This window comes from Stenella coeruleoalba (genome assembly GCF_951394435.1).
Source record: "Stenella coeruleoalba genome assembly, chromosome: 11".
Taxonomy (NCBI): Eukaryota; Metazoa; Chordata; class Mammalia; order Artiodactyla; family Delphinidae; genus Stenella; species Stenella coeruleoalba.
In genome coordinates, this window is record NC_137157.1 from 46,377,197 (window position 1) to 46,401,061 (window position 23,865).

A 23,865-nucleotide genomic window follows, 5' to 3' on the forward strand; every position below is an offset into this window, starting at 1 on the left:
CCACCATGAAGGCACATTTCCTTCCTAGTCTTTGCTTCTCTTATCTGGGAGATTTTTTTTTTCCTCCAAGCGAAGCATGAACAGTCGTTAAGTGGAAAATGGAGGCTGAATTTTACGTGGCGATTCTTACCTGCTTCATCTTCGGGAACTCAGGTGAGTGGGTCTGCCTCAGTTTCCTGAGGCATTTCTCCAACAGCCTGCAGTGGAGTCTCTGTCCTTTGAAAAGTGTCTGAAACAAGGCGGAAATGGAGCCGGGTCTCCATGGCAGTTTAGCCAAAGACAATGAGGAGGGGGAATAAAAAGAGCCTGCCATGCCCACACAGTTGAGATTTCTCTCCAAAAGAAAATAAATGGCCTTCTCTTGTGTCTTCCAAATGCCTCAGGCAGCTCCTGAAATGGCATCCTTACAGCAGAGAGTAAAGCAACCCTGAGGGGGGAAGAATGTATCATTATGTAACAGTCTGTGGCATCTCCATGCTTTTTCCCTGTCAGGCTCTAGTTTTGTTTCCTTTGTGTTAAAGAAAGAAAATATAAGAAATATGATTTAAAGGGGGTTGGGGAACTGTGGTGTGTTTTATTTGGAAGTTGTTATTTGGAACGTCTGAATAATTTCATGGGCGAGCTGAGAAAATTAAGGAAAAGCACCTTGAAAATGGTTTTTGAGCCTGAATATCTCATTTTTTAATCCTGATGTTTAACAATTGGGTATTTAGTTTCCTTACATGGAGAAGAGGTGATTTTTTTAATCTATTAGCATTTGAAGGAAGACTGTAGATACTGTCACAAAATAGAGAAATGCTTCTCCCTAGGATTATAAAAAAATTAGTTTGTGATAATTAATACTTTCATTTGGTTGCTATTAGCTAGGAGGGTGTGCTAAGAGGAATGAGAGATTTTATTTGTGGATAAATATATCCAATTTTTAAAACTTATGTTCAAACTAGTCCATTTGTATACTAACACTTATTGCAATAGTAATTTAAGGTTTGGAAAAAGGGTTGCTTTTTTAGAGTGGGGGATGGAGGTGAGGTGGAAGGAGTGAAATGGTTAAAACAGGAACTGGGTTTTTTATAACTTTAACATATTTAATTATTTGGGCTAAAATATCGCACCATACTCTTTGGATGGTTTTGTTTCTTTTCCAAGCTTCCTTTCATTATTTCAGTGGGGGTGTATTTTCTTCCCTAAGCCATGTGAAAGGAAAAGAAAGGGAGCTAAGTGTGACATTTCGACATTGTCTGCTTTGGGATTTTAAATCACATGTGTTGAATCTGGGAATAGTCACTTGAAATGATAGCAATTGCAAAAGATAAGTAAACCTCATATTTTGACCTGGCTGATTTGCGGGTGGGTTGTTTTTGTTTCCTGGTGGGCCTTATGATTTGCTACGTAGTACTTGATGAGCTTCTCATCTTCCAGAGGGGTTTCAGATTGTCCATGTCCAGAAACAACAGTGCCTTTTCAAAAATGAGAGAGTGGTCATGGACTTGTGCAATGGGACCAGCCAGAACCAGCAGTGGATGTGGACTGAGGATGGAAAGCTCCTTCATGTTAAATCTGCTCTGTGCCTGGGCATCTCTGATTCTTCTGGTGGCCCTTCCCGATCCGCCATCTTTGCCCCCTGCTCCCGGGCACCTCGATGGACTTGCTATGAGACGGAAGGGTTCCTTGAGGTGAAAAATTCCTCTCTCTTTCTCAAGAAACAAGGCTTCAGGGTAGTGGTCAAGAAGGGCAGAAAGTACCTCCACAGCTGGATGAAAATAGATGTCAACGAAGAGGGAAAACCAGTCAATGAAAGCCTCTGCTCTAAAAAAGGTGAGCTCTTCCTTTCAGAATCGATTCTGAAAGTTTTTCTGCTAAATGTCTTGTTTTTTCACATTCAAGGGAAGTCCACATGCCCCAACAAAATTCCTATGGAAGATTCATAAGCTAATGGAAATGGATCACGTGGTACCCACTGACTTGGAAAACTTCATTATCTTCATTAAAATAAGCTCAGCTTTTTCTGTCTATCTCTCATTCTTCCTTCCTTTTTTCCTTGCTTCTTTTGTTAATTCAACAAATATTTCTCGAGCTTCTCTTTTGTTCCAGACATTAAGCACTTTGGTTAAGTACTACTAAATGTGGGTATGTAGCTCTATGTACATATGTATATGCAATGACTAAAACCAATGATCAGGAAATTAATATTTTTGCTGATTTAGACACTTCTATTCTCTGATTATGAGGAACTATTACAACATCATAATGGTGCTTGCTAAGACTGGGAAGATAATAAATTATGCTTTTGACAATCTCTTGTACTAATGTTTAAGGGTAGATATTTTTTGGAGATAGCATATTTTGGAATGGTAAGAACCAATGTGCAGCCACAGAGTTTTCTAATTTGTTGATCATTGATGGATATAACCTAGCTGATGGACACATATAAAAACTTGTATACACGTGCATACATTTTTGGTACAACATACAGTTCAGTCCTAGACTAGGAATTTTTATTTGTGGATATGGCTTAATTTTCTATTTTATTGAATCATCTTATTGCTTATTTACTCCTCTATTAGAGGTTTGCTTTAGGAAGTCATGAAGGATAAAAGAATTATTACATATTAGGTATAAGTCACTGGAGGAATTCTGTAGAAATGAAGCCGTTCATTAAGATTAAAATTTGTCAAGGTTAAGGGATTTGTCCCAGATAATTAAGTGGCAGAGGTATGATTAGAACCCAAGTTTCTTGAGTCTTCAACCAGTACATGTTCCATTTTATAGTACTTCCCAAATGCTTACACAGACTCTTGCCCAATTGGCTACATCCAGAATCATCTGGTGGGGAGACGCAGTAGAGGGAATCATTGCCATCATTTCTTCCTCTGTGATCATCTCCAAGATTTGATTCCAAGAAATCTATATTTGGGCATGATACTTGATATTTTTTTAAAAGTTCCCCAAATAATTTTGATTCACCTCATCTGGGGATCAACATCCACTGTACCTTTAAATCTTTTTATTAGGTGTTGATTTTTGAGGCTTATATGAGTTTTTTTCACCACACTGATCTTTGAACAGTTATCTGTCATTCATTCACTTCAAAAATTAGACAAACATCTAATTAGGTGCCAGTTAAATGCATGGGCTCTTCTACAATACAAGAAGAGTCCCTGTTCTTATAAAATTTCTGATATGAGAGTAAGATAAAAAACATGTAAAAGTTAATTAGAAAATTCAACTTTATCAGAGAGTATACAGCATATAGCACCAGTTCATACAATTCCTTTCCTGTAGTTCATCTAACTAGGCCTGTCCTAAACAACACAGAAACATTGTAAATATTTCAGTTCTTCTCACAAGAAGTGAGATTCCTCCCCAAATCCTAATCAAACCTTATTTAGAAGAATATTCTTTCATTAGAACTTTTTAAAAGCACATATGGATTCAGTAGATATGGGTTATTTAAGGTAGAAGATAATTCATGGAAAAAATATGGGTTATTTAAGATAGAAGATAATTCATGGAAAAACTATCTCCTTTGACCTTCATACAAAACATGCCCAGTGATGGACTTCACTTCAAAAGGAAAGTAGATACAATATATCAGTTACAGTTAACCACTGAACATTCCATATCCAAAAATGCCTGATAATGTGTGTTGGAAAAAAAATGGACTTCTAGAAAAAGCAGAGCTAAAATTTGCATGATTCTAGTTTAAAAAAATCTTATATTTGAATATGCATATGTACAATGTATACTTTTGCCTTAACATGGTTATAAGCTAACAGACACATTTTTCTTCTCAATCCACACAGAATATTGGTTGACCCATAGCATGAACACTCACTGATTTTCTAGAGAGTCCATTGTGAAAAATTAAATTGCATGCAGATGTTTGTGATGAATGATTCCAAATGTCCTTTCTTAAAGAGTTGATAACTAAATACTATACTCTTAAGCAGTACAAATATGCATGTTGTTAATCCATAGGATGTGATTTTTTAAATTAGGTTCTTCAGTAAAAGCATACCTGTGAAGGTCAAAATCTGAACCATACATTTCATATTTGTTTCATAGAGGAAACATTCATGATGCCATTCAAGTATCTAAGTAATATTTCTCCATTACCTACTAGGTGCCAGAGCTTGTGCTAGTAACTGAAGTACTCTACACCAGTGATTCTCAACCCAAGCTTCACATCAGAATCCCAATGGGACCTTTGAAACAGTATTAGTATCCAGGCTTCATCCTCTAGGCCAACTAACTCAGGCATTATAATTTTTAAATGCTTCCAAGGTGATTCTAATGTGCAGCCGAAGTTGAGAATCACTAAATACGTCTTGCTTCTTAGGATAATGGGGAAGGCAAATAGGTAAATAATTAATTACAATAGAGTGTAAGTAGGAAAAAAAAAAATACCCCTCCCTCCAATATATATTCTTGCCAGTGTGTCACATTAAGCAACTGTGGGGTTTTTTTTTTTTTTTCATTTAAAAGATAATTCTTAAATTGGATATTTTTTAAACAATCCTTTGAGTGCCCACTGGATTTTGTCATAATTTAGCTATGCTTCATTCTCAATAAGACACCTTTTTTCTTCTTCTACCTCTCCTTTACTCGAGTCCCTCTATACAGGGAGGGTGAATTGAATAGGCTTCCAAAGTGGGTTAAAATTCAATTCAAAAGTTAAGGTGAAGGTTTTTGAGAGAAGGACCTATACTAAGTAGGGTCAGATTTCCTCAAATAATCAGCGCTACTGCAATGATTTTTTATTAGGAGAAGAATGTAAAATTGACCTGTATTTAAAATTTTTCATATAATTTATATTTCTTTAAAACCCCTTGGGACTTCCCTGGTGGTCCAGTGGTTGACACTTTGCCTTCCAATGCAGGTGGTGCAGGTTCGATCCCTGGTTGGGGAGCTAAGATCCCACATGCCTTGCAGCCAAAAAACCAAAACATAAAACAGAAGCAATATTGTAACAAATTCAATAAAGACTTAAAAACTAAATAAATAAAACCTCTTAAAACAAGCTTTTAATGGACAAATAGAATTTAATGGGACCTAATTAATGGGAATCTAATTAAAAAGAATATATAGATTGTGTAGAACCAGGATCACCAGTACATAGTGGAATACCAAATTAAAGAAAAGATGGATTGAGATTTTTGCCATTCCCTCTGAATTTCAAGTTTACCCTTAAAGAATATACTACACATCTTCATCCTGGACCAAAAAAAAAAAAAAAAAAGTGTACCTGGTAGACTCTTTTATAAAAAATCAAACTTTTAAGATCAATTTTTTAAAAATTAGAGGCTTATAGCTATTATTCTGAATAGTAAGAGTAATAATAAAAAGCATTGCCTCCAAAATGCCAACACATCTGGCTAAAAATTACAAAATTTCATTCTCCACATATATTCTTTTGTCTATCAGTTGCCAGATATCCAGTTATCTGGAAACCATCTTACCTTTAGCAAGGTGTCAATAAAACAAGTGATTAACAGATTCTAATTTTTCCTCCCTATATTTTGGTGTTATATTGTATAGCTACATCCTTAGAGTCACTGTATTAAGAGTATGACTTTTAGAAATATTTTGTGTATAATTTCTCAGTCTCTATAAATTCACACAAGGCAGTGGTCAATAATGCAATAAGGAAAAACCAAATTGTGTTTTGTTCAACAGTATAGCAATTTTAAATAATCACACATTTGACTTTTTTAAGGATTATTATTACTTTAGTAGTAAAAATGCATTCTGAGGCTCAAATCTCTAATTTACAAGCTCTTAAAACACAGCACTCCTAAGTAAAGGGCTTCCTGCATAGCAAAAACCTTATAAGCTAAAGTGAAAATTATATTGGTCTACAGTTTGGGGGGTCCTTGTACATTTCTAGGAAAGTTCACTAGAAATTCAATTGAAAAGATCATTTTTCCATGACCAAGTCTTTTGTATATACAGGAGATGCAAAAGGAAAAGAGTTAGAAAAACTAAATTACTGTGCTATAAACCTGTTAACAGGGATCATAACTTAGAAATCTTCATCTCCTTTCAAGGTAATCTTGGTTCCCTTGGTCAATAAATGCTGTCTAAATTAGTAAATGTTTCAATTTCTAAAAGGTGCTGAATATCAAAGTTATTGGGAACAATAAAGGAAAGCTAAGGACTACTTTATGCCGCTATTGAAGTCATGACTGTTGCTTTTCTCTTCTTCCCAAGTTAAGAAGAATTTTTAAATCAAAAGTTACAGTTGCATCTATTCCAACCGGAAATAGTCTTGACACCACAAGCAGACAACAAAGGTTACAGTGGCCGAATCATTGAAGTTTTATGGACCTACATGATCTGGAAAATAACTCATTCATTGGCCCCCTCTTTTATATGGGTAACAGAGAAATCTACTCAAAGGATATTACTGATCTGCAAGCATATCTAAGCAAATAATCCTTAGGAGAGGGAAATAAAAGCATTCTAAACTTGAAAAGTTTCCACAGCACCAGCACAGATCTATTGGCAGGTAGACTATGCTCATGTAGTTCTAGGTCTTCTGGATGAAGAGTACAAAATTCCTTCTAGTCTTTGGATACCTATTCCAAGGAATGCCAAGTCTCCCTACAAGTATAAACACCTGGATGGTTGTCTAAAATTGTTACTTTCACTAAGATGTTTCATATTGTATGAAGAGAAACATTGTATATGTCAGCCAACCAGTCAACATTTATTCAGCGTCTACTACAGATTCATTCATTCAGCTCTCATATTTATCTGAGGACAGGCGAATTTTTGCAGACATATTTTCAATATCCCTGATATAGCTGAGTTAGTAAAATCGTTAAAAGAGATTTCACTGCTGAAGTAAATCATACTGTTGGCTGGCTTGATATACCTGTTGGTTAAAGTAATTGTTTAATTGTATTCATACAGGTGAGGGAATAAGCATTGTAATAGGTAAACAATCATGTATGCTCTTGGGAGACAGGGTTTTAGTAACTTATTTCCTTTAGGGATTGTTGGAGTGCTTGTAAATACAGGGAGCTTGATGGGAAATGAACAAAGCAAAACCGAAAGTGTCTTTTGTATATACAGATTCTACTTTGACCAAATTGACTGTCACAGCCATTTTAGAGTTTTTCTCCTAGCATCATTATAACAACATGGGTCTTGCAATTAACCATTTATTTACATGATCATTGAAAATCATCTGGTCATGATTATTAATACATGCTTTATACGATCATTAAAAAATATCAACACAGTATCCAGAGTCCCCCAACGATTTTCAACCTGTGACACATCGATGAACTTATCAGGGCCCTGTAACCAGGGCCACAAATGACTTTCATATGTGCTCTTATATCTTTGTGGGTCCCTTTCTCCACTGGGAAAAATAAAATAAGTTAATAGATTTTCATGTGTCCTAACATTCTCATTCTTTCATGATATGTGAAAAAAATTTTTAACATTTTCTTTGACCGTGAAAGTTCTTTATGAAAAATTATTTTCAAAGAAATTAAATCATTTCATGGGCCCTAAAATCATGGGCCCTAGGCAATGTTCCAATGTGCCTAATGAATGAGCCAGCCCTGGACACACCAAGTTATTCACCCACTTTCCATCTGCCCTTGCCCTGACCCTGTTTAAGTAGCCTCTGGCTCAGCATGTCTCTCCCACAGCCGGTAGCCATGAACTTTTAAGCCATTCTTCCCCCTCCATCCTTCTACCCCACCATCTTATCCTTTTCCAATGTATGTGTTTGTACCTTCCCAAAAGAAAACATGGGGCATTAGGATAAACCAGGCACATCTTCATAAGGCAACCCATAGTACAGTAGTTGAGTAGTAATTGGCTTTTGAAAAGTATTTCTTTGATTGGCTAAGCTTTCATTTATTTTTTTTAACCTACTTTTTTTACTATGCTATGCTTTGATGTTTTACTATGCTATGTCCTGGTATCAATTTCCATTTATTAATTTTACTTTTTTCTAATCTTGCAACTTTTTTAAGGTCTGTAAAAAAAAAAATTTAACCTCTGATTATGTATGCCTTCTCATTTTTGTGTCTCCCGTTGTTTGTAAATTCTCCATCTTTGGTACTCTTTTCAACAACTTTTCACTTCCTTACTCACCTTTTCAAATTTTAGGCATGTGTATTTTTTAATGTATCCTTTATTTCATTGGCTACATTTTCTGAAATGTTAATTATTCATTTTACCATTTCTAATAATTATTTAGACTATTATAATTCCCAGACCTTTCACTTTATCTTTATTCTATCCCAATCTTGTTTAAAATATTTTATATATTAAATGTAAATATTTATGTATAGATATATATACACAAATCATCATTTTTCTAAGGTATCTTCTGTTTCATTTGCTAACTCTTTTCCAGATTATTTTCCCATTTTTAAAGGGCACATTACATTTGGTGTCTTCCTACAGAATGGAAAGTATCAATATAGTTAAAATGTTCTATCTCCAAAATGAGCTTTATTCAAGTTATTTCTTTCAATATGCTCGAAAGTTTTTTGTATCATTTAAAAGAGGGAAACTAACAAATTGTGTTTTGTCTTTATTATCATCATCATACAAAAATTCCATTTCTATTATTGATTTTTTCTGAGGCAATCATAGATGAATTAATAAACTAAAATACATATTGCTTTTTTAAGAAATGTATTTGAAATATGGGCTTGATATGATGCAGTCATTGCAAATCATCTTATAGGTGAGCTATCAGTGCTAAACTTTATTTTTCACACATTAAGTGCTAAAACTTCTGAGATTGGACCCAGGATGGTCTGCCTTATTTTGAATTGTGTTCTAAGAGGAATTGTGTATAATGTGGAAACAATGTAGTGGCAATGGTACAATAAAGCTTTTTAAAAATAGCTTCAACATATTGTTCCATTGTGTAAGAACTTTTCCTTGCATTTGTCAAAATATATCTTGTTCTTTCATGAACTGTAAAATGTATATACCTTTTCAAAGAACATCAGAAGAATTATAGAACCCAAAACATCCAAAGATCTACTATTTTTAGTATAATTTCATAGCACCCATTTCAACAAAGAGTTCAGGCAATGGAAAGATGAACTTATTTTCATCACCTTATATATTTCTATGATGGATTTTCTTTCCTCTCATCTACTTTACAATCCTTCAATGTCCACATAAGAAATGATTAGAATTCAGCTTTGCCTCTTATTGTATATATGGATAAAATTATATACTTGGATGTATATTACACCTGAGAAACTTATTAGAAATGCAGGCGCTGGTTCCCACACCAGATCTACTAAATCACAATTTCGGGGGTGGAGGGTGGTAGGGCGGTTAGGCTTCAGTTGTCTAACAAGCCCCAAAGGTGATGTGATGCCTAGCAAAGTTTGCAGATCACTGCTTTGAAATTCATGAAATTTGGAAATCGAATGTTAAGACTAAAGTTTCCTTCCTGCTTCTTAAATAGCAAAAGTTAAAAACATAGGCACAAAGTGAAGGGGTACCGGACCTGAATATTCTGTAGGTCCTTTCTTTGGAAAAAAAGTGGTGGCCTAAAATGGAAAATGGACTTGTTTGGTTTGGAGGGTTTTAAAAATACATTTAGAAGGTTAATTAAAGACAATTACAGAAGAGTAAAAATTTTTCCACAAGATATTCCAAAGCTACACGCAATGGCGATAAGCTATGTTATTTGCAGAAGAAATTTCAAGAGTGTTTTGATCATTTACCGAATTTGGGGGAAGTCTTGTTTCATCCATTGAATTAATTCTGTAAGCTGACTAAAAAAAAAATAGTTCTGAGGATGAGAACTTACCAACTGCTCCTTAGTGAAGAAGAGTAATCATAGGTTGACATGCTAAGACATATAATTACATGCTAGGTATTTGGAAGCTTGTCTCTGTCCTCACCTCATCATTAAATCTTTTTTTTTTTTTTTTTGAGGGTCTGAGAGCTAAAATTGTCACAGCTAAAATTGAAATCCCCTGTCAACTCAGGGGATTGGCATTGGCCAAAGCTCAAAATGACCAAAATACTAATCTCCACATACAGAAATGTTTACATCCCAACAATAGATCAATATCTATGTAAAAGGACATTCTAACACCTAACCCAATTAAGACTGCAGAATTAAGACTGCTTCTTGGAATTTGTTGCAAAGGCATATTGCTAATAGTACAGTTGGGTTTGTCCCGTAGAAGACACCCCAGGGATAAATGAATCTGGTCTGCCAGGCACAATGGAAGTGATATTGGCACAGGATTCAAGAAGATAAAAACAAACAGAAACTAGGGAGAATGTCTAAACATTTATCAAAGCCTAGATCTGGTAGATGTGCAGGTAGGATTGCCAGATAAAATATACAACTTTCAGTTACATTTGAATTTCAGATAAATGACAATTTTTTTGCATAAGCATATTCCTAATATACAATATAATATAATGTAATGTTGTATATTGGGGAGGTTATTAAATATACTGAATTATTGGTTATTCATGTGAAATTCTAATTTAACTGGGCATCACATATTTTTATTTGCTAAAATTTGGCCACACTGTATACAGGGTACTCTGCACAACCCTCCACATCTCAAGGAAAAGATGCTTAATGGTAATGATTATTTTATTTACATTTAAGAGAACAGCTGATATTTACATCTTGCTAAATGTTAAAAAATACCGTTTCCATTTTGAGCCTCTTTGTATGCTTATAGCACAGTTATAGCCCTGATAGCACAGTTTCCACAACTCTCCCTGCACCCTGTAAAATTGATAGATGGATAAAATTGATAGATGGGTGAAATGGACAGGGCAAATGAGTATGGTCATACTCAAAGTATCTTCTATTTTTCGTATAACTGAAGCCTATCTACATGCCCATTGTTAAAGCGGTCTTTTTCTAAGTAAAGTTGCTTTTATGTGAAGAATCCCTAAAACATGAGGGTAATTTTAGCAACTGTCCTTTCTTTACCTCAGCTGGCCTGGGAGCAGAAGTCTCAGTAAGGAGTACTAGAAACACAACTCCTCCCCAAATCCCCACTACTTTTAATGCACTTCCATATAGCCCGGGACACCTTATTAGTAATACCACAGAGACCTTCACCAGAAGTACTACAGAAAACTACAGCCAAAACAGCAGCCAGAGGCAACACCCCAATCTGCAGATGGCTGGAACTACATCTTGGGTTCCCTGGACTACTCAACCCTTCTCCAGCACCACTGAAGAGGTAAGGGGAGAGGGGAGGGGATGGAGTGTGGTTTGGTAAGGTCTCAGAAAGCCCATTGGTTGAAAAGTTTTGCTTTGCTGGAAATACTGCTACTCAAGCGGGAGATCAGGCACTCTGTGTCCTGGGTGCTAATTGTACATGAATGCATTCTGTGTAATGAGAAAATCTTTGGGATAGAATTAAAATTGCTACACCTTTATAAGCTGAAGAGAATTATAACTGCACTCCTGTAGGTTGGCCACATTTCTGAACCGACGTCAGGGTTCATAGGCTTACGATAACCTAAAACCAGGAAATAGAATTTGAAATCAGTCCCTTGCAGGTCCCCCTGGATATATTTCACAATCGTTTATGCTTATAAGGGAGGGGAGAGAGTCACAAAGCAATGGAAGATTCAGCAATCACTATAATGGATTTGTGAACATGGAGGAGGATAAGCTGAGTCTCATAGCAATTTCACATCAGCATCCGCAAGAGGACAGATAAATGGCTGAGAAGCAGCAATGACACAGCCATAGAGTCTGTTCACATAGTGTTTCCATTTCAGATGTTCATCTCTTCAGTTTTGCTTTCCACTCAGGGTTTTAGGCTATCATTTTAGACAGTAACAGTGTAATTAAAACAAATTTTAGAAGCTAAGGTTTCATTTGGCAATATTTAGCTGTTTCCTAATAAGCAATCCAAATAATTTAGAGAGTAAAAGCCCAACACTATGCATATGACATGCATTTTAGTGCTCTGGTTTCTTTTGCATTGTGCAGAAATGAATATTGCACATGACTCCCAACTAGTGAACACATACCTCATTATTGATCACAAAACAAATAGAGCCAGGGCTTCCCTGGTGGCACAGTGGTTGAGAGTCCGCCTGCCGATGCAGGGGACACGGGTTCGTGCCCCGGTCCGGGAAGATCCCACGTGCCGCAGAGCGGCTGGGCCCCGTGAGCCATGACCGCTGAGCCTGCGCGTCCGGAGCCTGTGCTCTGCGGCAGGAGAGGCCACAACAGTGAGAGGCCCGCGTACTGCCAAAACAAACAAACAAAAAATTTATATCTATTTTTTCTGTACTGATGTGTGTGTGTGTATATATATATATGTACTGATACATACCAGTATACATGTAGTGATATCAGTATATATGTACTAATTTTTATCAGTATACCTACAGATATACACATAGAGACAGATACTAGTACAAAAAAAAACTGTGTCAAATAAGAAACATGCTGAATAAAAACTACAATAGAAACATATCTGCCTGAACACTAAAGCATTGTCTTTTAGCAAAAAGAATATTTCCCCATCTTTGCCCAAGTCGGACCATTGTGAAACAAAGACACAGAGAGCTCCCAGACATGTCCAGGCTCACTGCAATGAGTCAAGGACAGCCAGCCCTAGAGCTCTGTTGCCAGCATACCAGTCCCGGGGGCCGACCCAGCACCGTGTTACAGAGCCCACGTGGTCCAGCCCTAGAGCTGGGTTTGCAGCCTTGGCCTGTGGCAACTACTCTGTAGGGATTTTTGGGTTTTGATTTTTAGTATTTTTCTAAAGTGAAGTTCACTCTAAAGTTTACATGAGCTCCCAGATGGAGCACCAGAATGACTGCAGCCAAAGATCTCATGTTCCATTTTTTTCTTGAAGCTCAGGCAAAACCTTAACTATGTCCTTGGAAGCTGAATGTATAAAAGCTATGCTCTTTCCAAAGGCAGTTTCTAAAACCACAGTTTTCCATGACTCTCATGCCTTAGGTGAGGCAACCCTGCTAGATCATCATTTGATTTGGTGCGAGCATTTACTTTTTAACAGTCTGTTATAAACAGCTATAGTTAAATACTTTGAAAAGTAAAAATGGGTCACTTGGGAGGTAAAATCCCTGTCCTTTAAAAGTAATTTTGCAAGGTACTCTGCCTCAACACCTAGAAGAGTATTAGAGAGGAATAAAATTGTTCAACTTAATCGCTTGGATTTGTGTAAAGAAAATCTTTGTGTGTCAGTTATTTTCTTTATCAGCTAGCTCCTGGTTTGGGAGGATTTTAGATTGACTTACTGTAGTTGGGCCATGAGTTGGAGTGGTCTGTTATCGGTGATGATAGGAAAAATCTGAATGTGAGCTTTTGGAGGGTAGGGACTGTAATTATTCAACTTTGTAGCTCCAGCACCTGAACATAATGCTTAATGCTTACTAAAGGTGTGTAGAAAGGAAAGGGAAAGAAAGGTATAGAGTGGAATGGAACAAAATGGAGTGGAACTGGAGAGTGAAATGGAATGGAATGGAGTGGAGTGAAATTAAGCAGAGGGGAGTGAAATGGAATGGGGAGAATGGGATGGAGTGCTAGGGTATCGAGTTGATTGAAGTGATATAGAAGTGGGTGGAACTGTTGAACACTTGGGTAACAAATGACACATCTACTGCCAATGTCCATCTACTGCTAAGGTGTGATGGTCATGCTGAGTAACCATGTTTTTTTATATTGCCTAAGTATTCGAAGTTGTTGTGTATCTAGTATTTAATATGTTTCTATTATCTAATACTGTGTGTGTGTGTGTGTGTGTGTGTGTGTGTGTGTGTATATATATATATATATATATATATATATATATATATAGTTTCATTCAGGGGCTAATTATTCAGTTCCTTTTTCTCCTTTCTAGTTTCCCCCATTTCATCTCTTAAATCACCCTTCAACTGCCCCCCACCACCAAAAAGGAAAAAAAAAGTGTAAAAGAAAATGGAGAAGGAAGCAATGATGACTGTCTAGTGACTTTGGAAAATGTTCATGCATCCAACAAATATTTCCTGACAACTTAACTAGTGTCAGAACAGAGTGGTTAAGAACTCGGGCTTTGAGGTCAAAGGTCTGACCGCCTCTTACTAGCTGGTGACCGAGTCTCAGTTTCCTCGTCTATAAAATGAACCTCCAACTCTGAGGGCTGTAGTGAGGGCCAGGAGAGACAATGCCTGTAAAACGCTTACCGCAGTACCTGATCCTTAGTAAGCACTTAAGAAGGAATAGCTGTTATTGCTATTTTTTACTGGGACACAAAGATGAATGACAAGTTGTTGCCCTGAAGGAACTCACCATCTGCTGAGGTGTTGAGGGAGATGGAGATTACACGGGCTTGTGTGCAATACAAAAGAGAGGTTCCTGACTAGTGTGGAGGTTTTAGTAGGTGTGCAGTAGGTTAATGTCTTCTGGAGGAGGGAATATCTGAACTGAGCTTCACGGAGTATAGGAGTTAAACCAATAAGAGGTGGGGGAGTGGGGAGGGAGGGATGTGTAAGAGCTGAGATGGGACAGGATGGAAAGTTAGAAGTGATTTAAACTTTCACCTAAAATTAGTATTTTTAAGAAATTTGGGAATTTTATCACTTCAATCCAATCACACATTCCATACTTGTTTTTTGAGCACCTACTATCTGCCAGACATTGTGGGGGATGTGAAAAATAAATAATAAAGATGGCGTTACAGAAGCACGTAGAATCATTGAGTACAGGATCAGCAATCTGTTAAGACTGAATAAAAGACTTAGTATAAGAGCTCTGTAATAATTCTCACACATACAGATACTGAACATATATCGATGAACATTTCCAACACATGTTTTGAAATGCAGTCTTCATCCAGAAACAGACACTAGTTCCTACTTGTTATTTTAATCACTGACACTATTAGATTATCTGTCATTCTTTTTGTCCCCATACATATGTAGCCACTACGTAGAATTTAGCACACTTGACCTGAAAGAGAAATCGAGAGAAGAAAGAAAAAGAACTGAAATACTAAGACCTTTTACTTGGAAAGGCAATATCATTACTACTAGCTCACATTTATGAGGTGAGCAGTGTTCTCGATCCGCAAGCAAAGGGTGAGTTAGGATTGGAACATAGGATTGGGAATGGAGGGTGGGATATCACAATACACTTTCAATGAGAAAGTGGAATGTATTTGTGTTTTCCCTTCCATCAAGAGTTCTTTTGAGTTATGAGGAAGGAAACATGAAGAGATGCTATACACCATTTGCAAAGAAGAGAATCTAGGGGATAAAAATAATAGCTAAAATTTGTGCGCCAGCAACTATGCTAAGCACCTTCATATACTCTGGGAGGTGGGTACTTGTATGCATTTTCCATCACTGTGTAACAAACTACCCCAAAACTTAGTAGTTTAAAACAATGACAGCTTATTTTTCTCACGGTTTTGTTGGCTGGGGCAGGGAGCGAGGGCGTTCCTCCGCTGGTTTCACCTGGGATCACCCTTGCAGTTGCATTCAGCGTCGAGCTAGAAGTTTCACAGTAGCCTCTCTTGTATGGCTAGCAGTTGATGGTGGCTGCAGGCTTGGTTCTCCACCTGGCCTCTCATCCTCCACTCGACTATACCAGCTTCTTTATGTGATGGTTTCAGAAAGCTTTGCAAGAGAGGAAACATGGAAGCGACAAGCCTAGTGAGACCTAGGCTCTGTAACCACACATTACTTCTGCCACATTCTACCAGTCAACGGAATCACGAACCAGGCCAGATTCATAAGGTGGAGAAACAGACCCCGCTTCTTGATGGGAAGAGCTGCAAAGTCACGTTGAAAAGGGGCATACATATTGGGTGGGAGGAATCTGTGGTCATTAAACAATCTACCGTAGTATTTATTAATTGATTATTATTTTGTAGATGCCTAGTTTAAACTTAAAGAGGCAAGGACTCACCCAAGGTCAAATGATTAAAGAATAGCAGAGCAAGGAGGAGAGTACACATACACACACACACACACCCTGCACATCTAGTCACCTTGTTCTCTTGCACAGAGCTCTTATTAATGAAGGTAAATGCCAAAAGGACATGATTTGGAATCCAGCATCACTCATTAATGCTACTGCAAAGTTGTCCTAAGTTGACTCTCTTTGGAGCAGCATTTTCCCTACCTTTTTCCTTTTCCTTCTCTTTCGTCACATTGTCTTATGCCAGTTTGGAAGGTTGTGAACCTGACCCAGTACATGGCTTCAAAACTCTCCTTCTCTCAACCTGGACATGAATTAAATGAATCAACATGTATCATGTGCCTACAGTACTGCCTGGAAAAATAGTGTTTAATTAACATTAGCTACTACTGTTATTATTGTTACCATCACAGTATTATGTGGCAGTGTGTGTCTTTACAAGGACAAAGTTGGTGGAACAAGAAGCTTGTCTACAGTATGAGTCAGGAAATATCTAGCTCAGTGGTTCTCAAAGTATGGACCGAGATTCAGAACTTGTTAGAAATGCAACCACTTGGACCCTACCCTAGACCAACTGAATCAGAAACTCTGGCTGTAAGGCCCAGCAATCAGTGTTTTAACAAGCCCTCTAAGTCACACAGAGGTGTACTTTTAAATTCCAGAACCACTGATCGAGATAAATCTTGTCCTTCACCCACAATATCTGTCCCATGGACTTCTAAACGCCTTAGTTTCCCACCACTGACGGCACTTTTGTGCATGTGTCATGAGGGGGTAAGAGGGGGTGGTGACATAAAAGCTAAATAATCAAGTAGCAGAAATTAATGTATCTAATTCCAGCCTCCTGCTGTGACTTTGCAGAGTGTACAACATTGAAGGAATGGGGCCCAGGGTGGGTGAGTGGAGCCTGGGGAGATAGAGAACTGCTGCTAGACTCTAGGCTTTTTGTGTTCTAGAAAAAGGGGGTTCCAGGCACATGGTTCCACCGGGAATGCACGAGACTCTGTATTGGAACATCAGCTGGATTTCAGCACCCGTGCACGCCCTCAGCCAGGCATCCCTGCATACTACATCCACAGAGATATCCTGTGTGCTTGTGCACAAGCCCAGTTGTAGATCAGGCCAGAGGCAGGTGTGAGAAGTGTACCCTGCATGTATTAGCCATTCCCTATGGGCAAGGAGAGACAGTCAGGGCTGGAGGCAGCAGGAAGTCAATCTTTTGGGGACCTGAGCATGAGATACAAGGGGAAGAGTTAAATGTGCAGAAGTGTCCTCCAAAGGGAGGGAAGCCAGGCCTTGGAATTTTGTTTAGCATCAAAATCTGAGCAGCCTCCATTTATCATTTGAGCAGTGGACTCTCAAGAGAGGTCCAGTCTGGATCCCCTCTCAGCCATGTGACCTCGGGGGAGGCGGTTTGATAAAGCGGTAAAGAGCTAGGGCTCTCACGTCAAAGAAAGCTGGTGTAAATGCAAGTGGTGTCACCTACTAGTTACTCGTCATACTTGTTTCCTCTCTAAAATCAGGATAATTAAGGTACTCTATCTGCCACATAAAACAGTTGTGAGGATTAAAATCTGATTAAGAAAAGTGCTTAGTGCCTTGGCTATACACGATAAGTACTCAATAATGTTCGCAAGCAATACTAACTTCCTGTTGTTGTTTCATCACCCCTACCCTGCCTGCATCACAGGGTTGTTCTAAGAACCAGATGGACCAGCGTTATTATGTGAAACTGCTTTCAAAGGAATCAAGCCTTGAACATGCAGTAAAAATGTTACTGGCTGGTTCTGATTCTACTCAACATCCCTCAATCTGGTTTGAAGGCACACCCCCTTCTTCCCTTCCCCACCCTGCCCTGGCCTGGGCCCGGGAGACGGACCACATTTCCTCAGTTCATGAATAGCCATTGTGGTGCTGGTCTGAGTTTAACGGCTCTGTGCTTCCTTCCAGTTGGCCCTCAGAGACATCACAAACCAACGTGAGTCTCCAAATAAGTGCGGTGGCAAATGCAAAACACCTCCACCTCCTCCCACCCCAGAGCCCTTTATCGTGCTACTTAAACACAGGGGAGTCTCTCTGCCACCACCGCTCTGTGGCCAGAACTAAAGATGGGACAATATTCCCCTTCACTGAGACAAACACCTAGAAGGAGAAGTACAAAGATGTAGCAAAACAAAGCACCCCACACCATCTCCTAATGATTCCTCAGGACCAAGGGTAGTTCTTAGATTGTCCAGAGTGAATGGGATAAAAGACAAACAGACTTTTCTGAGACTGCCCCTAGTACAGGAAGTCCATTCTAGCGGGAACGATATTGCGGGAGGGATGTGTTCCTGAAGACCCTAATTTATAATTAGCATCATTCAAGTCTAATTCCGACAAAGGGCTGCAGTTCTCTCAGATGGCCCACTAATATGGATTACTAGGTGCCAACAGCATAATATGGTTTACAATTCGCTCGACCCTCTCTGGCTTTAAAATCTCAAGGATTTTTCTTTTCTTTCATTTTCTTTTAGTTATAGGGGATTTGCCTGACGCTCCATTTTGTGCACCAAAAGACTGGGTTCATATTTTGTCACAATATAAATCATATGCCCATAAAATGCAACCATCAAACAGAATATGTGCATTGAAATGGGCTCTTTAACCTGCCAGTATTTCTCTGGCACATGGGTTTCTCTCAGCAGATGAGGTCAAGCCCAGATGAGGGTTGATGCAGAGAGGAGAGAACATAGCAAAGGAGGGGAAATGAGATCGAAGGAGAAATCAGGATGTACAAATTGAGATAGGAAGTCTGTGGCTCTCGGCCCTGGTCTTACATACATCAGAATCACCTGGGAAGCTTTTTGAAGATGCAGGTTCCAAAATTCTCCCTCAGACCTACTGAATCAGAATTTACTGACACAGGACATCAGCACCAGAGTGTAAAAATCTCCCCATTGATTCTAATGTGCAATTATGTTTATGATCCATTGGAGAATAATTGAATAGTCAACCTGTTAGAAAAAACCATTGAACACAAGAGAAGAGGAACAGTTCTGCTGGAGATGTATCTATAACTTGAATCTAATTATCAGGAAACATCAGACAAATGCAAATGGAGGAAAACACGTACCATAGAAATAACTAACCTGTATCATTCAAAAAAGTCAGTGTCATAAAAATCATTTTTAAAGGCTGATGAATTGTTCCAGATTATGGAAGATTAAGAGACTTGACAACTAAATATAACACAGGATCCTGGGTGGGCTCCTTAACAGACAAAAAACAACAACAACAAAAAATGCTAAAGGGACATGCTTGAGTCAACTGGCGAAGTTGAAATACGGATTGTGGATTAAAGCATTGTATCAATTTTGCATATCTTAAATTTGATATCTTTACTGAGATTACAAACTTAATTCAGAAGATATGCAGCCCACTCTGAAATGGTTTAGGTAAAAGTATCATATAGAGGGAGAAAGAGATGATAATAAAGCAAATGTGGGGGAATGCTCAAAGAAAAAAGATGAGTGGGTCTTGGTAAGGATATGTCGTAGCACTCCATATAATTTTCACCGCTTATCTGTAAGTTTGAAATTATTTCCAAACAAAAAAGTTTAAAAAATAAAAAGAGTATTTTGCTTGAGGGCTTTTATAGGGTAGAATCCAAGGCATGCTCCTGAGTTAGGGGTAGACCAGTGGCTCAGACTTACAAAGACCTGTCCATCTTCTTCAAGGACCAGGAGGAGAGAGGGGGTGGATGGGGGGAGAGGAGAGCAAACACCGTGAGAAATGATGATGAATTTGCAAGAAAGAGCAGTAAATCCAAGGGTCAGAACTGGTGAATGAGCTGGATGATAAGTATGAAGATAAGATAAATAAACTCTGGAAAAGATTGCTAAGTACTTTAAATCCCTGTAATTTACCCCAGTTACATATTGGTTGTGCCCACGTATTCATTCCACTCACAGAATAACAGCTTTGAAAACCAGTTATGAAATACAGTGAAAAGTCACTGAAAGGGGAAATGCTATGAATTCCAGGGGCTGTCTTTGAAGGGAAGATCCTTTTCATCCTTCCCACCCTCTGGGGGAGCTGGCAACAGAATCCTACTAAAAAATCCAGATGAGATCACCACTAGGGTGATTTTTATTTGGAAAGTACACAGGAGGTACCTGTTTTTTCATCAAAGCTCTTCTGATCTGGATCTCTAATAGATCTGGGCCAATGAACACACACCACCAGTGTAGCTTTACCAGGTGCTTGCCCTTCATCTGTGTGTCTGCGAACATTTGTTGTTTGCTCCTCTTTGTGCAAGGCTGTACTTCCAGCCCAGGACAGCAAAGCTGTGGAGAGGATACCGCAGTAGATGCTTTGCTAAGAGTTTTGACCTTGGTGGCCTGAATCCAATGACCTCTGGATTATTCTAGAAGGATTTGGTCTTCCATGGAGTCAGAGGCTGCTTGTGCACTAGCCTATCCTAAGGCTTAGGTGCTAGGTATTATTGGATTCTGTGATGCTAAGGGTTACAGGTCTGCATTGGAGCAACTGAAGAATACAATTGCTTTTAAGATTCCCCAGTACTTAGCCATGTCCTTGTTTAGTGGTGAGCTGTGAATATTTACTGTCAATAGATGAACAGACATTGAGTCTCCACAACCTGGACATGTGGGAGAGATAACGAAGAGCCATGACTCCTTCCATCAAGAGGTTTCTAATCTAGCTGATGGTTTTATCATTATATTTTTGAAAAACATGGTAAGATCCTTTGATCTTCCACTTTGATCACTCTCAGCTTCAACAGTCAGGGGAGTCTGAGATGCGCTGTGTGGACAAGGTGGGCAGAATGCTGGCCCAGCATGCCTCCACCTTTTAATTTTTTTAATGAAAAGTGAAAAATCCAGATATTTTTCCCCTTTAAAATCTCCTGTTTTTCTCAACATTACCTGCTTATTCCATTTTTAGAAAACTATATTAAGATCACACTATAAAAGCCAGAAAAGGCGTATGTGCTGGTCAAATAGGGAGCCCTCTGTTTGCGAGCTCCAGTGAATTCATGTGAAATGATGTTCTAACAACATGATACACAGAAAAAAAGAAGACAGAATCTTTACCCTCCAATCATCACTGTCTAAGGGAGATGAGATGTGTGATCATTTCTTTTGTTTTTACTCTCCTTTCCCTTAAAGCCAATGTTAGCCATGTTTTGTTTATTTACTATCCTAGGGCTTGGATAGTCACGAGAATCATGACCTTGCTCCTGAAACCAGAATGTATAGCAGTCACGCCCATACAGGCAGCCCCACTGGCCGCATTAACGCCTTGATTCCGTTCGTGTGTGGGCCGACTCATTTCCGAGGGTGGGGTAGTAACACCGGAAAAGTGGGAATGAAGATGCAGCAGAAGTGCTTGAGGTTGAAAAAGTGATTCGTTTACAGTCACATCTGGTTTTAAGTCATTCGTCTGTGTACAGTTACAAAGCTCTGACAAGAGCTATGCAAAGTTCATTTCCTCCAGATTTAAAAAAAAAAAAAAAGTGGGGGAAGGGAAGAGGGTAAAAAATTGATGTAGAAAGAAAATACCAAGAAACCTTAGAGATGTGTCTGGGAGAGATGGTGGAGCTGCTGTTAGAGACACATCCAGCACTCCCACCCCTCCCTTCCAGGATTTAAAAAAATCCTGGCACTGCCGACAGTCAGAGCAGCCGGTAAATGTCTTCTGTGCTGATCTCTTGAGGAATTTCTCTTGAGTATGGGATTGACAGCAATGGTAATTTATGATTATTTGGATGTTCTCAGAAAGACATTCTTGTCCGTGGACTTTGTCATTCTCTCTAGCATTGCTGGGTGCTCAGAATCCATGATTTATTGTTATTCATCTACTATTATTAGTACTAATAATCATACTATCTAACATACTATCATCCTTTAGCCAGGGAGGTGCTATAAATATAACATGCACCTTCTCATTTTATCCGCCCCCTCATTAAACCACCCCCAAATGCCTGTATGATTTCCATTTTCCAGGAGAGCTATGACCTAGGAAGGTTACAACCTAGGAAGCTAGAAAGATTCCTTGAAATATACATATCCCAGAACAGTATCTCTAAACACAAAAGTCACAGTCCTTTTTTAAAAATTGCTTATCAAAATTATCTTACCTTAAATTTTAATAAATCTCTTTTTAAATGCATGACACCGGCTGCAGGTTAAAAATCGTATTCACTTTTGCTGTAATGTATTATTGAAACAGTTTCAGATTGAAACGGAGAAAAGGATTTTGCCATCTTGTAATTGTTTTTAACTGACACATACCCTAATTGCTAGGCTTTCTTCTTTTTAAAAATATCTGGGGGTTGGGCTTCCCTGGTGGCACAGTGGTTGAGAGTCCGCCTGCCGATGCAGGGGACACGGGTTCGTGCCCCGGTCCGGGAAGATCCCACATGCCGCGGAGCAGCTGGGCCCGTGAGCCATGGCCGCTGAGCCTGCGCGTCCGGAGCCTGTGCACCGCAACGGGAGAGGCCACAACAGTGAGAGGCCTGCATACCGCAAAAAAAAAAAGAAAAAAAATGACAACTGGATCAGAGTTTAGAGTAGGGGATTGACAATCTAAGGCTTTTGTTTGGAATTTGGATAGCTCTTTTTCACCAACTAGAGCAGGAAGGCTTGTTAAATACACACACACACACACACACACACACACACACACACACATACACAGGCACACACGCGCACACACACACACACACATACACAGGCACACACAGAGATTATTTGGCTCCAACAGAACATTTCAAATTCCTCAGGTTGTAGTAGGACCCTTAGATTTTATGTTTCTAGCAAGTTCTCAGATGATGCTGATACTAGCTTTTGAGAACCACTGTCCTAAATGTTACTACCTCCTTCCCCTTTCTCCTTTTCCTCCCTTCATCTTCCCTCCCATTCATCTTTTCCCACCTCTTCCTCTTCAAAATCAATCTTCTCTTCTTCCTCTCTTTTATTCCTTTGCCCTTCCCTCTTTTATTCCTCTGCTCCATCCCTCCCTCCCTTTCAAGATGATATTTGAGGCATCTGGCAGGAATATGTCTAGAAGGACTTGTTTACAGTGTTTATTCAGATAATAATATTTATTGAGCAGCTACAAAGTTTCACTCATTCAATCATTCATTCATTCATCTACTCACTCAACAAATATTTGTTGAAACTCCACTGTATGCCAAACTCTGTGCAAGAAGAGCAAGACAGACAAAGACTCTGACCTAAAGGAATTCTCCATATGGCTAGGGAAGGCAGACTGTATACAAACATATAAATAACTGGATTATTACCAAGTGTCACTAATGTTCAGAATTAAATAAATGGGTTGCTGAGATGGAGATTGATAACAGCACACTTTTCCCCTATGAGGTCAGAAAGGGCCTGGCCCCATGGAGATGTGTTTAAGCTGAGACCTAAAGATTGGGAGAAAGACAGATAAGCAGACCTCCTGGGCAGGAGTGGTCCAAGAAAAGGAAATGGCAGGCACAAAGGCCCTGGGGCAGGAAAGAGTGAGCTTCTTGGGGGTGTCTCCAAAACCTAAACCAGGGCCTGGCACACGGTAGGTGCTCAGTCAATATTTGCTGAATGAATGAGTAAATGAATTATTAGACCCAGGCCACTGGAGCATAGGAGGCAAGCAGGAGAGAGGCATGGAGTAAGCAGGGGCCAGGTCATGAAAGGCGTTTTAGGTCATGAGTGAGGATTTTGAATTAACCAATCAACTTTACCAATCCACTCTCCCTTCAGCCCCCAGCCTTCTCTGCACCCAGCTCAAACCCTGATGTAAAGTAACAGCTCTCAAAATGTGACCCTGGAACCCCTGATGATCGGTTGTATCATTCAACATGTATGTTCATGACATGATAAGAGCCATGCTTTCATCCATGAAATCATAATTAATGAATATATAAATTAGAA

General features: G+C 38.9%; 1 protein-coding gene across 3 annotated transcripts in view; it reads left to right on the forward strand.

Moving 5' to 3' along the window:
• Positions 1-13: 13 nt before the first annotated feature.
• The window catches only part of PTPRB (protein tyrosine phosphatase receptor type B), a 114,123-nt gene continuing 90,271 nt past the window's right edge, over positions 14-23,865 (forward strand). For 2 of the 3 annotated variants that reach the window (XM_079936692.1, XM_079936693.1), the window contains exons 1-3: positions 14-153; positions 1,420-1,815; positions 10,966-11,216. In XM_079936692.1, the coding sequence (XP_079792818.1) occupies positions 99-153; positions 1,420-1,815; positions 10,966-11,216 (702 nt within the window). In that variant the 5' untranslated portion in view covers positions 14-98. The remainder of the gene's footprint in view (positions 154-1,419; positions 1,816-10,965; positions 11,217-23,865) is intronic. The other variant, XM_079936694.1, reaches the window with a different exon arrangement.